Below are 16,174 nucleotides of genomic sequence, written 5' to 3'. Positions count from 1 at the left end.
GATGGCCAAAAGGAAAATTTCATGGATCATGCTCCAGGAAAAGATGGCAAGTGTACTCCTGGATCGCTCGGACAAATTCAGGGCCACTTGGGAGCCCTGGGCATGCTTTGTGGGTATTGCCCTGTCCACGTAATTCCACACGGATTGGGATCCCGATTACAGCTTCATTACCCCCTAGTCGACTCCTGCTAGAAGATCTCATTTACCTTTCTCGTCCTTTTCTTTCCTCTCTCCTTTTTCCTCTCTTCTTCTCCATTTTTGCCTTTTATGTGACGCTTAGCGACGGACAGTCTGTCGTAGCTGCTCCTTTGTAGAGCAGGGTCAGTAAAGCCTAATTCAGGGTCTGTCCTTGCACTACAATATAGGCTAAAGCCTGTTTTTACCGGCTCCCGGGATACCGGGGTGCATACACTCAACTGGTTACTTTGGGCTCTGACGCCCGTCCTGGATGTTGTTATAATCATCTCTGAATCCTCGCTCTCACTGACTTCAGTTTTGGTGAGGGGTTGGGGGTCCCCGGTCACAGCAAGAGCCCTTATGGGGTGACGGAGGATCCTCCCTCTTTCCTTTACATCCCTTTTAGCTGGGATTTTGAACAGATGTACAAGATAGCTCCTGTCTATTGGAGGCTATTGACTCATCCAGGTACCTCAGTTTGTAATCCCCGTAGTGCTTACTTTATAATGGTTCATTGACTGTATTATGTTGATATGTTCGACTGTCAGCCTGCTTGGCAATTTCAGGACTACAAATATTTTAATTTCATGTCACCTCCTGATGCACTTCTGTCATATCTACATTGCTTCTGTTTCTTTTTCTTTATGCAAAATAAAATATATTGAAACGAAAAATAAAGCCCCCACAGTGTCGCCAATCAGTCTCTATTAATGATGGCAGTCAGTGCTAGCAATCAGTGTCACCTATCAATGCCCATAAGTGCAGCATATTTGTACCTCCTCATCAGTGCCACCTAAACAGTGCCCATAAGTGCTGCCTATCAGTGCCCATCAATTACTGACAGAAATTAAGATTTTTTTTCCAAACATTTTTGGTCTTTATTTTTTATAATAAAAAAAAAACAGAAGTGAGTCAATAACACCAAAAGAAAGCTCTATTTGTGTAAATAAAATGATAAAAAAAAATTTCACATGGTTACAGTGTAGCATGACTGCGCAATTGTCATTCAAAGTGTGACACGGTGGGGGGGGGAGAGGAGAGAGAGGGAGGAGAGGGAGAGGGAGGAGAGTGAGGGAGGGGGGGGGAGAGAGAGGGATGGGGGAGGAAAGAGAGGGGTTGAGGAGGGGGAGGGGAGGAGAGGAGAGGGAGGGATGGGGGAGAGAGAGGAAGGAGGAAAGAGAGAAGGAGAGGGGGAGGAAAGAGAGGGAGGGAAAGAGAGAGGAGGAGAGGTATACAGACATACAGAAAGAGAAGGGGAGGGAGAGTAAACAGAGAGGTGAAGAGTTATACCGGGGGAAAGGTACGGAGAGGATACAATATAAAAGAAGGGGGAGGAGACCCTCAGGGTAATAATAATAGGATAGGGTGATCTACTTGCAGTCTCCTCTATACTATAGCGGCTCCCAGTAATATCATTGCCCCCCATTTCCTGGTCACGTGTTTCCTGTGACATCACAGAGCAATCTCCAGGATAGGAAGTCGCCCCTCCGGTGTGTCTGTAGACCGGATACATGTGTTACACCGAGGAAGGATTTGCTGTCAGAAGTGGATCGTCCATTGCTGCCCATACATGTATTGTACGGATCGGATGTGTGATCTCTGGTGTGTATGGAGATCGCCTCCAGGGACAGTCATGTCTTCTTGTGTTATTTAAATATCCCTGATTTCCATACTGAGCGTGTTTAGAACGATCCTGATTGTATATGTCAGATCTTCTCATAATGCAATTATGTATGCTTGGCTCTTATTTGCTTGTTTGTCTTATTTATTACTGAAGAGCAACATTTAAAATGAAAATATTGTCAGTCTCTTGTGCCAAAACATGCCATCAATGTATAACCAGTTTTTCTAGATCTGATTGGAAGCTCTGTGTAAGTCTATGGACAGGCAAATGTAAACAAATGTGTGAATCTGTCCAGGTCTGCACTAAAAGTGGAAACGTTTGCTGCCTTTCATTTATTTATTTTTTGGGGATATAAATGTGATGGATCTGAGGTCGTCAACTTTTATTTCCATCTGCTCATAGTCTGATCATTTAAGGTCCAGGAGGGCATAAAACACATCTATACCATTCAGCCTCCATTCACACAGCGGTGCGACTTGTCATGTGACTTGACAGTTCCAAATCGCATGACAAGTTGCACCCAATTGCCAGCAATGGAACCGTTCATATCGCTACAACTCATGGCACAGCTATTATGAAAAATGTTCCTGCACTACTTTTTTACCATTTATTTTTTTATTTTTATTTTTTCATTTAAACTTGCATAGACTTCTATTAAATGAAGTTGCAAGCTGCAATGAAATTGGCAGCACAAATCGCACTGATATGTGGCTTTGAAATTGCGCTATAGTAGCTCAGCTGGGATTTAGCAATATATCTGTTCACGGATCCCCTGCAGATCAGAACAGGCGCAGCTGGTGTGAAAGAGCCCCAAGGCTGGATTCACAAGAGTGCAATGCCAGACATCGCATGTGATTTGGACCACATTGCTGTGCACATGCATGATGTAAATTCGGCCCATACAAACTGTGCATTTGCACCAAAATGATGCAGGAACATTTTTTTTGGTCCACAGTGGAATCAGATCGCATGGGTGCTCACACCGATTTGATCTGATTTCTGTCCTGTTTCGCAGTTCGCACTGCATTCTGCGAACCGATTTGGGGGTGTCATTAACTTTACATTGACACCCGCGGAGAGCGGCGTGAGCTGCCTGTGAGTGAGATGCAATGTGGGAACCCACACAGGAATTGCGCTGGTTCCCGCATCTCACCACTGTGAACCCGGGACTCAGGGTCACCACACATGTCTGATTGTACAAGGCCCTGGATGGTAGATCTACAAGAGATTGTACAATCAGATTAAAAAGTTTGTGGTCACCTTAACCGCTTGCCAACCGGTTCACGCTGATATATGTACGCAGAAGGGCACATACAGGCAGATTAACTTTTAGCGTGGTTTGTGGGTGTGCGCGCACCGCGACCTCCGTAAGTGTGATTGCAGGTGCCGTGGGCTCGATGTCGGCGGGCATAACCGCGATCGTCTCACGGAGAGGAAGAATGGGAACATGCCAATGTAAGCAAACATTTCCCCATTTTGGCTAGGGACACTGATCACAGCTCCCTGTAATCGGGAGTGGTGATGAGTGTCGTGTCACACATAGCCCCTCCCCCCAGTTAGAATCACTACTCCCTAGGACACACTTAACCCCTACATGCCATCTAGCGGTTAAACCCCTTCAGCGCCAGTCACATTTACACAGTAATCAATGCATTTTTAATTGCACTGATTGCTGTATAAATGTGAATGGTCCCAAAAGTGTCTGATGTGTCCGCCATAATGTAGCGGTCAGGATAAAAATTGCTTTTCTCCGCCATTACTAGTAAAAAAAAAAATTATTAATAAAAATGCCATAAAACTATCCCCTATTTTGTAGATACTATAACTTTTCAATAAACGCTTATTGCAATTTTTTTTTACAAAAAATGTAGAAGAGTACGTATCGGCCTAAACTGAAGGAAAAACATTTTTTTATATATATTTTTTGGGGATATTTATTATAGCAAAAAGTAAAAAATAATGAATTTTTTAGAAAAATTTACACTTTTTTTTTTGTTTATAGTGCAAAAAATAACCACAGAGGTGATCAAATACCACCAAAAGAAAGTTCTATTTGTGGAGAAAAGGGACGTCCATTCTGCTTGGGAGCCACGTCGCATGACCGTGCAATTGTCTGTTAAAGTGACTCAGTGCCGAATCGCAAAAAGTGCTCTGGTCTTTGGGCAGCCAAATGGTCCAGGGCTTAAAGGGGTTGTAAAGCTTTGTTTTTTATTTTCTAAATAGGTTCCTTTAAGCTAGTGCATTGTTGGTTCACTTACCTTTTCCTTCGATTTCACTTCTAAATGTTTTTTTTTCTGTCTGAATTTCTCTCTTCCTGTTTCTCCTCAGTAAACTTCACACCATCACCCGAGCGGTGTTTAATCAGCCAGAACAGTTTACTGAGGAGGAACAGAAAGTGAGAAATTCTGACAAAGAAAACAAAGAAAAAAAAACATTTAGAAGGGAAATCGAAGGAAAAGGTAAGTGAACCAACAATGCACTAGCTTAAAGGAACCTATTTAGAAAATAAAAAACGAGCCTTTACAACCCCTTTAAGTGGTCAAAGCCCAAATTTGGACACCTAAAAAATGACGCCTTGCAGTGGGACTGTGCCTACATTTCAAGGGTTAAAATTCAGTGCACTCCTGGTATCATGACCAAAAAATGCTTTGCCCATACTTCTTTTCTGGGTCACAGGAGAGCAAAAGTAAGTGCACTCCTGTGACAGTCCACAGTCAGAAAATAACACATTTTTATTAGCTGATGTCGCAGAGCATCACCAGGCTCTGGAAGGATCCCGACATTAATGTTGTGATCCACCAAGTTGCTTGATTGACAACTGGCTCTGTCTTTCATTGTGTGGCTGGGAGCCAGAGCCAGCTGCTCCACTCCCCTCTCCAGCCTGGAACACCAGTACTTAAAGGAGGGGGAGAACAGTGACTGACAGTCACAGCAGAGCAGCTAAGACTAGAAAATCCACCATCAGAGCACTGGAAGAATGGCAATAGCGAAAATGTAAATGAAAGAGTTAAGTTCGTGAAGTGACATGCACCTTCTTGGACTTAACTCATAGTAATATGCCAAATTTTACAGTGGATTTCAGCTTTAAAGTTGATTGTACAGAGCTTGTTTGGTCAGATTGGTGAGCCTGAAACGAATGATTTCATTGCTTCAGTCAATTGTAAATACACAGACTCCAGTGATTGGATAGTTCTGCTGCTAATTTGTGTGTCTGTACATACAGGTATAAATGCACACATACAGTGTACATACAAAGAAAACATTTGCTCAGTGTTTGTTCTTATTTTAGGTTATTTTAGCTGCAGTATAAAATGTGACAATCCGTCAAGCATAAAATGTCTGTTTTCCCGAAGATTCTTTTTAAAAGAGAAGTAGAAGATTATCTGCGCAATGGTTATCACAATAAGGAGGTGAGTTCTCTGTTTTAAAGTAGAACTGTGACCTACGATAAAACAATGTGCTGTTCTACCTAAACAAAATACCTTTTCCCATCAGCAGTATATAGCAGTCTTGTGACTTCTATCAGTTCCTGGTGAAGCCTGTAGGAGGAGTTTTCATATTGCACTGCCGTGGCAGCTGGTGCGTTTAGTTTTTTTTTTTTTTTTTTTGGAGGGGGGGCGGCAAACAACTCCCCCGCGCCCCCCCCCCAATGCTGTCAGTCATCCAGCCCCGCACTTACCCCATCTAGGTCACAGGCGGGCAGTGCTCCTACAGGCAGTGGGCAGAGGCCTCTGTCGTGTCTCCTCCTCCCCTGAATCCCAGCAGCTTCTGCCGTTTGTCCCCTCCCTCTCTCCTCCTAGGCATCCAATAGGATTGCCTGTCCTTCTAGCTAATCGGGTGACAGGTTTCAGGACACGCTTCCTGATTGGCCCGGGAGGAGGATCAGTGGGGGCAATAGCAAATATTCATTCGCTATTATCATACAACTGGGTGGGCTCAGGGCGCAGTGCTCTGCACCCCGAGCCCACCTTTCTTTGAAGCCTATTGGAGCCTCTGGCTCTAATCATGTGCTTCCAAAAAAAAACGCATTGGAATTCATGCGTCTGGCACCTAGCATGTAGTATAGGGGGCTTGGACACATGGACGGGGGGGGGGCGCCCTGCACCCCTAATGGATGGGTCGCCACTGCTGCACTGTCTATCCTATGAGGCTGCAGGGCTCCTGACCCACTGTCTGGACAGTGCTGATTGGCCCTGTGTTGATCACATGCACTCTCCCAAGATAAAAAAACAAAAGACTCTCTAGCAATACACACCAAACTGAGCATGTGCAGCTTTACTCCAAAGGCTCTGTCTTATCCGGACCTGTCCAGGGGGACATTAAAGGGAGGGGAGGATCTGTGTATACAGGATCAAAGAGCTTTTTTACACAATGCAGAGAATTAACCCCCTAGGTTTCACAATGAAGTGCTTTACTGCATATACAAGCTGATTTAAGGCTGGGTTCATACTGCCGTACGGAGCAGTTCACACCAGGGGTCCGGTGCGACCCTGTTCTCTGTTTCAGGTCCGATTTAGGTCCAAATGTTTGGCTGGATTCAGACCTGAAATGGACCAGAAGACGCACAGGACTCTTGTGCAATTTGCTCCGCAGCCATCCTGGAGATGTGTGAACTGGCTCCATAGAGAGCTGGTCACAGTCTCCTGCATCCAGTTCGCAATACTGTGAGCCCAGCCTTACTGTTATGGGTTTAGTAACACTTTAAGTCTCATGTAGTCTGTGGACCTGGGGAAAAGCAGCTCCTTCTGTATTCCAATACTAATAGGACTACTGAGGTACTGGTATGTTCCTATGAGCTCCATGTTATCTTCACATATGCATTAATTGAATAAGCTGAAACACATGAATGGCCCTATTGTTATCCTAGAGTAGGTCATCTCCAAACTATCAAGCATCCGGCTCACTACAAGACTTTATCCAGTCTTCAGCTAGGCTTAGGTGCATATCTTTAATATGCATAGATTGAGGATTCAGGTTAGCAAAGACTGCTTAAGGTCTCCAATGATAGGGACTCTGATGGGAACCTTAATGTAAGAGAGAAAATCTGGTGGGGACCCTGAAGTAAGGGATATTTCTGATGTGGACCCTGTATAGGCTTGCCATCTGTCCAGAATTCACCCGGACAGTTCGGGTTTTGAATCATGTGTCAGGGTTTCAGTCCACCTGAAACCCAGACGCATTATTCAGAAAGGAATGTGGCTTGGAACAGGGCCTGAAAGGAGGGTGAGGGGCCCCTATGTGTGCCGCATTACTGTTCTGTTTGGCACTCCCAAAGGTGTCCCAGGTCTGTTAAAATCCTATAATGTATAAAAACAAATGCACCGCTAAAGTGTTCTGGGTTTAGCTTGAGGAAAAACTCAATTTTAACCCTGATGTAAGGACGGACTGTGATGGGGACCTTGATATAAGGGGAACTTTTATTGGAACACTTATGTAAGGTGAACCCTGATGGTGACCCTGATGTAAGGAGGGGCTCTAATGGTGACCCTGATATAAGGGGAGCTTTGATTTGAACACTGATGTAAGGGAGGACTCTGATGTCAACTCTGATGTAAGGAGAACCCTGATGGAGACCCTGGTGTACATAGGAGTTGCAATTGGGGGACCCTGATGTAAGGGGTACACTGATGGGGACCCTGATGTACAGAGGGACTCTGATAGAAATCCTGATATAAGGGGAACTTTGATTGGATCACTGATGTAAGGGAAACCCTGATGGGGACCCTGATGTACAGAGGGACACCAATGGGGACTCTGATGTATCGTAAATCCTGATATAAAGGAGGACTCTGATGGGAGCCCTGATGTACGGAGGGACTCAGTTTTAAATATAAAACTTTTTCTTGGCACCAAATTTTTTTTTTAAATATACAATGTTATTCTCTAAATTAAAACATTGAAGACCCCTGCACTATAGCTATGGGTCATGCCTGTATGACATTTTATGCACCATTTTATATCCTCCAGCTGATTGCTAGTTTGGGCCTGGATGAAGTGGAAAGAAAATTTGACCGTCTGCAGCGTTGTCTATCGCACCCGCCATCCTTTACTACCGTTAGGGTGAACACGCTGGTGACATCCGTGGAAGCTGCCAAGCAATATCTAGGCGATGAAATAAGAAAGGTAAAAGATTCTTGTTTTCCCACTTTGCTTTAAAGCTAAACTCATCTTAGCACAATTTTCAAACCTTAATATGTGCTAGTAAAACCATACATATTATCACAACTACTTTGTGCATCCAGGTGGATTATACCTTTTGATTTAGAAAAAAAAAAAAGGAATACATTTTTACATTTAGCTGTATATTTCTTGCTACTACCATAACCTTCCACCAAAGTGCAACCCAAATTAAATTCTCCTACTCCTGACGATTGCAGTGATACCACATATGTGTATGTTATTTGTTGTTTGTACCCGTAGTAGTGCACATTTTTTCTTTTTTTTTTCTTTTATCCTACTTAAAGCGGAATTCCACCCATATAAAAGTCAGCAGCTACAAAAAGTGTAGCTGCTGACTTTTAATAATCAGGCACTCACCTGTCCCACGGTCCAGCGATGTGGGCAAACGAAGCCTCGCTCCTCTCCCCCTCTCTACGGTGCCGGCATTCTGACTGTGGGCGTCTGGCTGTGGCTTCACAGCTGAGCACGCACTGCACATGCACAAACCGCGCTGTGATTGGTCGGGCAATCTTCTGGGACCTGTAGCGTGTAGCGTTGCAGGGTGGGAGGGGGGAGAGGTGAACTTCCTTCCGGCGCCATGAAGCCCTGGGAGGAAGTGGAAGCTGGATGCCTCTAAAAAAAAAAAAGAATAAAAAAAAAAGCGTATCCATTACCCCCCCCCCCCAAAAAAAAATGACATGTCAAATGTGGCATGTCAGAGTGGTACCTTCCCTAAGGCTGCTTACACACTGGGGCGGTATTCAGGCCTGTGTAACGCCTGAAAAAAAACGGCCCCTTTAACTCCAGTGTGAAAGCCGGAGGGCTTTCACACTGGATCGATGCGCTGGCAGGACGGTGAAAAAAGTCCTGCTAGCCGCATCTTTGCAGCGGTGAAGGAGCGGTGTATTCACCGCTCCTATACCGCTCCTACCCATTGAAATCAATGGGACACCGCGGCAATACCGCCGGCAAAGCGCCGCTGCAGCAGCGCTTTGCGGGCGGGTTTAACCCCTTTTCGGCCGCTAGCGGGGGTTAAAACCACCCCACTAGCGCCCGCACACCGCCGCTAAAACGACGGTAAAGCGCCGCTAAAAATAGCGGCGCTTTACCGCGACGCTGCTCCCGCCCCAGTGTGAAAGCAGCCTTAGTTCCATTTTTGGGTGGAACTCTGCTTTAAAACACACTGACACTGATATAAAAAAAAAGCCTATCGCAGTGATCTGGTGACCTGGAATAGGAAGATTCGGGTCCAATTGTTAGTACGGGGCTTTCCACGAGACCCGGTCTCTATGCTGGGAACGTGCTGTGGGAGATGCGCAAATATGCTGCCCCACAGGAAAAAAACCCAGTTCAGTGGGCCCACTTAGTTGTGTATGGTCAGCATGCAGGAATTAATACATCAATAAATTCATTTTTCTAATACATACAGTGTAAGTATCTGAATTTTAACTTGGTATTGGCATCTTGCAATCCTCTGTAAGCACAGGCAACGGAAGAAAAACAATACTGGGGTTCTAACCACTTTTTCACTCTATGCAAAGCAAAATGTTTTTTATTGCAGTTCTAATTTATTATTATACAGGTTTTATATAGCGCCAACAGTTTGCTCAGCGCTTTACAACATGAGGGCAGACATTATAGTTACATTACAATTTGGTACAAGAGGAATCAGAGCACCCTGCTCGTTAGAGCTTATTAAATGGCTCTTTGTTGTTACTTTACAGCAATTTCCAGGTGACGTTATCCCAATTCATCAGCATCCCAGACTCAAGGACCTTCTATTAATTCCTGTTACTGGACCAAGGTTGGTAAATCATATACTGTATACAGTGCATCTGAAAAGTATTTACAGAGCTTGACTTTTTCAAAAATGTTTTTATGTTAAAGCCTTATTCCAAAATGGATTAAATTCATTCATTTCCTCAAAATTCTTAAAACAATTCCCCAACATGAAAGAAGTTTGTTTGAAACCTTTGTAAAAATTGTTTTTTTTTTTTTAATTCACATATCCGTAAGTATTCACAGCCTTTGCTGAATACTTGGTTGAAGTACCTTTGGCACCAATTACAGCCTCAAGTCTTTTTGAGTATGATGCTACAAGCTTGGCACACCTATTTTTGGGCAATTTCTCCCATTCTTCTTTGTAGGACCTCTCAAGTGCCATCAGGTTGGATGGGGGAGTGTTTGTGCAGAGCCATTTTCAGATCTCTCCAGAGATGTTCAATCGGGTTCAAGTCTGGGCCACTCCACGACATTCACAGAGTTGTCCCGTAGTCACTCCTTTGTTATCTTGGCTGTGTGCTTAGGGTTCTTGGTCATTTCCCTGACTAAGGCTCTTCTCCCCCTGATTACTCAGCTTGACCGGGTGGCCCGCAGTAGGAAGAGTCCTGGTGTTTCCAAACTTCTTCCATTTACGGATGTGGGAAGCCACAGTGCTCATTGGGATCTTCAATGCCGCAGACATTTTTCTGTACCCTTCCCCAGATCTGTGCCTCCATACAATCCTGTCTCGGAGGTCTACAGACAATTCCATGGACTTCATGGCTTGGTTTGTGCTCTGACATGCACTGTTAACTGTGGGACCTTATATAGACATGTTTGTGCCTTTCCAAATCATGTCCAATCAACTGAATTTACTACAGGTGGACTCCAATCAAGTTGTAGAAACATCTCAAGGATAATCAGTGGAAACAGGATGCACCTGAGTTCAATTTGAGTGTCACGGTAAGGGTGTGAATACTTATGTACATGTGATTTTTGTTTTTATTAAATTTGCAAAGATTTCCAACAAACTTCTATCATGTTGTCATTATGGGGTATTGTTTGTAGAATTTTGAGGAAAATAATTAATTTAATAAATTTTACATTAATGTGGGCCTGGACTCAAAAAGTAAAGGTTTGCTATATTGTAGGAAATATCTAACAGTGTTAATAGCACTTATGACTAAACACTGATGTTGGTGTGAAACGCGTTAGTTCTATGTTCCCTTGAATGTTGTGTGGAGAGTCTCTCTTGCATATGTCTAAATAAAGGTGATTTTATTGGACGTACGGCCGACCAGATTCTTCTCTTCTACTGTCAAGTTTGCCACAAACAGGGCCAGCACCTGCCAGCGTGCAGTGGAGGTGATACAAGTGGAAACCTACATAGAGCGGTGATTATCTTTTGTTCATGCAGACTCGTTAGCGAGAGCCATTTCTCTTATATTCACCGACTGACACAGCTTCTCTCTTTAGACCATTGGGTTGTTATGCCACCTTCAGGAGAAGACTAGACATTGATAATAAAACTAGAACCTTCGGTAACGACCCCTTAGCATGCTACTGCAGCCTCAGTTTTATTTTGCCTAGTGAAGGAGAAGGACCTAGGAACCCTGACGGGCCCATCGGTCTGTCTTTTTTTTTTTTTTTCTGCAAAAGCTTGGCTTTTTGCACAAGATAGATCCTGTGAACTGCTATCAACAGCTGGCTGGGTCACAGGCTGGATACCCTTATCCTTGTAGTCTCCCCAGCCTGGCCATCGAGCGTGTGCAGGTCGCAGCTCCGCGCTAGGCCGGCCACAATGAAACCTCAGCTCCAGAGGTGGTCAGTGAGCTTTTATGCTCCAGGGCACACATATGACCAGGCTACTGATGTCTGCATCACAGTGTGCTGGGCCAGCAGCCACTCTGTACTGATCAGAGAGTGGATCTGTAATGGAATGTCTCCCAGCTCTTCAGGACTGGTAAGTACAGCTCTCCCTGCCTCGGTGGGGCTGAGCAGCTGGGCATTCCCTGGGAGGTCGATTTGGGGGTCCCTCACCTCCCTTTCTTCATTCCCTATCTTCCCTCCCCCCTCCCTGTGTGGGATGCTGCAGAGCAGCGTGTGTGTGTGTGTGTGTCTGTGCAGGGGCTCTCATGGGGGGGGGGGGGGGGGGCTGCGCTGGCTGGCTGTGTCCTGAGTCCTGTTTTTCATGTCCCTGGAAGGTGCCTGTGAGGCTTTACCTGTGTCCTTTGCAGCACTGTTTCACCACCATTGTTTCTCTCTGTCCCTCATGGTTTTGCATTAGTGGCCATCTTAGGTGTAGGCAAGGGAAAGCATGCTCTCCTGGCCTTCGGCGGCCATTTTCCCTTATACTGGACGCCGGCGGCCATTTTCTGGCAGCCTGAACACTTTTTGTTAGCGTTCTCTAGCAGCAGCATGTGCCCCTGTGCTCTGGTGGCCATTTCCCCCTGTGTTTTATGTCCTTATACTGGACGCTGGGTGGCCATTTTCTTTGAGCTTAAGCACATTGCAGAGCGGTTTCAGCAGCATTAGCAGCAGCTTCCACCGACACAGAGCTGATTCCTCTGCACCTGGGAGCCAACAGAGACCACAGGCACTACCTGCTGGATAGCACAGAACCTTTCATGGTGGTGAGTCCTGCGGGAAAGAGCCCCTCAGCCAGCAGCAGTAAGGAGGGTGGGACTGTCGCTGTCCTAAGTCCCCTTCAGGTGGCAGACAGGGTAGGGTCAGCATGGCTTCAGAAACTGGTGTTTCTTCCCCCGAAATCCAGGCAATTGAACTGGTTTGCCTGCGAAATGCGCAGTGCCCTTGGACGTCTTGTTGGCTTTCCTCAATTCGTTGCCAATATCGAGGCGGCGCGTGAGCGCAAGGTGCTAAAAAGCGGCCCCTGCCCCCCCCTTGCGCTAAAAAGCGGCCCCTGAACCCCCCCCATCCTCTGGGGAGAGCTCTGACACAGACTCTGGCCCTACTGAGGCGGGTGACCCCTGCTCTGTATTTTCAGATGACGCTGACCAGGACCGTTCAGACAGTGAAGATGAGTCCCCGTCCGGGTCCGTGCACGACAAAGCGCTTGTTGGAGCACTTATCACAGCTGTGCGTGATACCCTGAAGATTCAGGAGCCAGTAGATCCCTTTGCTGATGTAGCGGTCCCTTTTGGGTCCCGTAAGCCAGCCATTCACCTAAAGGTGTTCCTGTATCTGACTTATTTTGACTGACAAGTTCATTTACAAGGAATGGGGTCACCCGCAACAGACCTTTTCGGTCCCGAAATACATGATGGTGCGTTACAGTTTTGAGGAGAGCCTTTTCAAAGTGGTCGGCTCCTCTGGTCGTTGACCCCCCCCCCCCCCCCAGTATCCAGGTTAAAGGGGTTGTAAAGGTCCATTTTTTATTTTCTACATAGGTTCCTCTAAGCTAGTGCATTGTTGGTTCACTTACCTTTTCCTTCGATTTCCCTTCTAAATGTTTTTTTTCTTTGTCTGAATATTTCACTTCCTGTTTCTCCTCAGTAAACTTCTCACCATCATCCGAGCTGGTGGTTAGTCAGCCAGAACAGCTTACTGAACAGCTTACTGAGGAGGAACAGGAAGTGAGAAATTCAGACAAAGAAAACAAAGAAAAAAAACATTTGTAAGGGAAATCGAAGGAAAAGGTAAGTGAACCAACAATGCACTAGCTTATAGGAACCTATTTAGAAAATAAAAAACGAACCTTTACAACCCCTTTAAACAAAGTAACCACGATCCTGGTAAGGGGACTTCTGCATTTAAGAATCCCATGGACAGGAAGGCCGAAGCAGTGGCTCGTACCTTGTTTACGGTTGTGGGGTCAACCATGCGACAAGTACTGCCATCCGCACTTGTGTTGCAGACACTGAGTGGGCAAAACTGTTGCACCGTGAATTGGGAGAACAGCAGGCTTCTCCTGTCTGCGTGGAACTAGCAGACCAACTAGTGCATGGCCTTAAGTATGTTGTGACGTGGCCCTGAATACTCTTCCCCCGGTTATCCAGGGCTTCAGTGTCAGCAGTGGTGCTGAGGCGCCTGATTTGGTTGAAATGCTGGTCTGCTGCTAAGGCATCCAAAAAAGCCCTGACGGATCTTCCCTTCCTTGGCAACCGGCTCTTTGGAGCCTCTTTGGATGTCATTATTAAGAATGCCACAGGTGGTAAGAGTACTCTGCTCCCACAGGCCAGGAAGGTTAAGGAGCCAAGCCATAGGCAAGGGCCCTCTTTTTCTGCTCACAAACGGCTTTTTCGTCTACCCCGCGCTTCGGCTAAACGTCCCCAGCCCGACAGGACGACCGCGGAAGGACAGAAACATCTCTGGAATCGCAAGCCTAACAAGCCTGCGAACAAAAGTGCTACAGCATGAAGGTTTGCCCCCAACCATGACTCGGGTGGGGGGTCACCTTCCGGAGTTTGTAGCCCGATGGTCCTCTCGACTGTCCGACTAATGGGTCTGCGATCTGATTTCCTACGGCTACAAGATAGAGTTCCTCTCTCTTGACTGCAAAACAGATTGTTCCCCTCCAGCATACCCTTTCTCCCGGCTCTCCGGAAGGGCCTCTTGGGGGCAATAAGGGACCTGCTGAATCACGGGGTGATTGTACCTGTTCTGGAATCGAAATGTTTCCAGGGGTTCTACTCAAATCTGTTTGTAGTGCCCAAGAGGGAAGGGGTACGTTCAATCTTGGATCTAAAGCCCTCAATCACTTGTGAAAGTGCAGAGGTTTGGAATGGAATCAGTTCGCTCAGTAGTTGCTGCACTCCATCAGGGGGACTCCCTGGCATCCTTCGACATCCTGGATGCGTACCTGCACATACCCATATGCCTCCGGCATCAAAAGTCTCTGCGATTGCAGTCGGGGAAGCCCACTACCAGTTTGTGGCTCTCCCTTTTTGGTTTGGTATCAACCCCCCGAGTCCTTACCAAGGTGTTGGCGTTGCTATGGCAACGCGGGATCACGATCGTGGGTTACCTATACTATCTCCTCCTGAGAGCTTCTTCCACCTCAGAGTTAGAAGAGGATGTGGCGATCACCATGCAGACCCTGCAAGAATTTGGGTGGCTGTTGAACCTAAAAAAGTCGGTGATAGTACCGACTCGTTTGGAGTATATAGGCTTGCTGCTGGACTCCAGGGAAGCGAGAGTGTTTCTCCCTTCAGACAAGCTGCAGACTCTCAGAGCCGCGGTAAAATTGCTGATGAACCGCAAGTGGTTGTCGCTGCGCTTCTGCATGCGAGTCCTGGGACTCATGGTGTCCTCTTTCGAGGCAGTACCATATGCCCAGTTCCACACCAGAGTCCTGCAGAAGGAGATGTTGACAAAGTGGGACAAATCCTCAGTTTTCCCTCGATCGACAGATCCAGATGAGCCAGTTAGTCAGGGGTTCCCTGATCTGGTGGCTGAGGTCCCCGGTGCTTCAGTCCGGGAAGTCGTTCCTACCTCTGAAATGGACGGTGATCACAGCGGACGCCAGCCATTTGGGCTGGGCTGGGGTGGAGTGATGGGAGTTCAGTCGACTCAGGGCCTCTGGTCGACAAAGGAATCCATTTACCGATCAATCTGCTCAAGCTGAGAGCAATCAGGCTATGCCTCTGCACATGGTCAATGAGACTGCAAGGGCGTCCGATCAGGATACAGTCAGACAACGCCACTGCTGTGGCATATGTTAATCACCAAGGAGGAACAAGTAGCTTGGCCACCGCACGGGAGGTCGCTCACATACTTCGGTGGGGAGAGCGAAATGTACCGGCCCTGTTGGCCATTTACAACCTGGGTGTGGAGAATGCGCGTTGCATTTGGAGGTGTTCAGGCTACTGTGCCTGCGGTGGGGCACATCAGACGTGGATATTCTGGCCTCCCGTCTCAATAGGAAGGTGCTGAGATTCGTGTCCAGGAAAACAGATCCGTGGGCAGACGCATTAGAAGCGCTGGTGGCTCCGTGGGATCAGTACCAGCTGATCTACGCCTTTCCTCCACTGAAACTGTTACCATGTCTGCTTCGGAGAGTGGAAGCCGAGGGGATCCCAGTAATACTGGTTGCCCCAGATTGGCCTCAGCGTCCTTGGTACGCAGACCTAGTGTGCCTGGTGGCAGATGCTCCCTGGCGACTGGTGTTGCAGGAGGACCTTCTGTCTCAAGGTCCGATTCTCTATCCTGCTTTACCATCGCTGGCTTTAATGGCATGGCTATTGAGAGCCAAGTGTTGGGGAACCGGGGTCTGTCGGACTCAGTGATCCCAACTATGTTGAGAGGATGGAAATCTTCTTCTCGGAAGGTCTACATCTCCATGTGTGAGGAGAAAGAATGGCATCCACTCTCCTTTCTATATGCAGGATCCTGCTGTTTCTTCAGCAAGGGGTGGACCAGAATTTGGCACCCTTAACCACTTGCTTACTGGGCACGTAAACCCCCCTCCTGCCCAGACCAATTTTCAGCTTTCAG

General features: G+C 46.7%; 1 protein-coding gene across 5 annotated transcripts in view; it reads left to right on the top strand.

The window, feature by feature from the left end:
- The first annotated feature begins 1,391 nt into the window (after nt 1-1,391).
- The window catches only part of NSUN6 (NOP2/Sun RNA methyltransferase 6), a 66,480-nt gene continuing 51,697 nt past the window's right edge, over nt 1,392-16,174 (top strand). For 2 of the 5 annotated variants that reach the window (XM_077490924.1, XM_077490926.1), the window contains exons 1-2: nt 9,685-9,764; nt 10,603-10,684. Coding sequence is in view for 1 of the 5 variants with exons in the window: in XM_077490923.1 (XP_077347049.1) it covers nt 5,137-5,211; nt 7,769-7,924; nt 9,685-9,764 (311 nt within the window). In the remaining 4 variants the exon portion in view is untranslated. Of the gene's footprint in view, nt 1,780-5,090; nt 5,212-7,768; nt 7,925-9,684; nt 9,765-10,602; nt 10,685-16,174 lie in introns of those variants that run through there. The other 3 variants (XM_077490923.1, XM_077490929.1, XM_077490927.1) reach the window with 3 other exon arrangements.

This window comes from Lithobates pipiens, unplaced genomic scaffold (assembly GCF_037356315.1).
Source record: "Lithobates pipiens isolate NorthernLeopardFrog02 unplaced genomic scaffold, aLitPip1_a1.2 Scaffold_19, whole genome shotgun sequence".
Lineage (NCBI taxonomy): Eukaryota > Metazoa > Chordata > Amphibia > Anura > Ranidae > Lithobates > Lithobates pipiens.
This window is presented reverse-complemented; position numbering and strand designations above follow the sequence as displayed.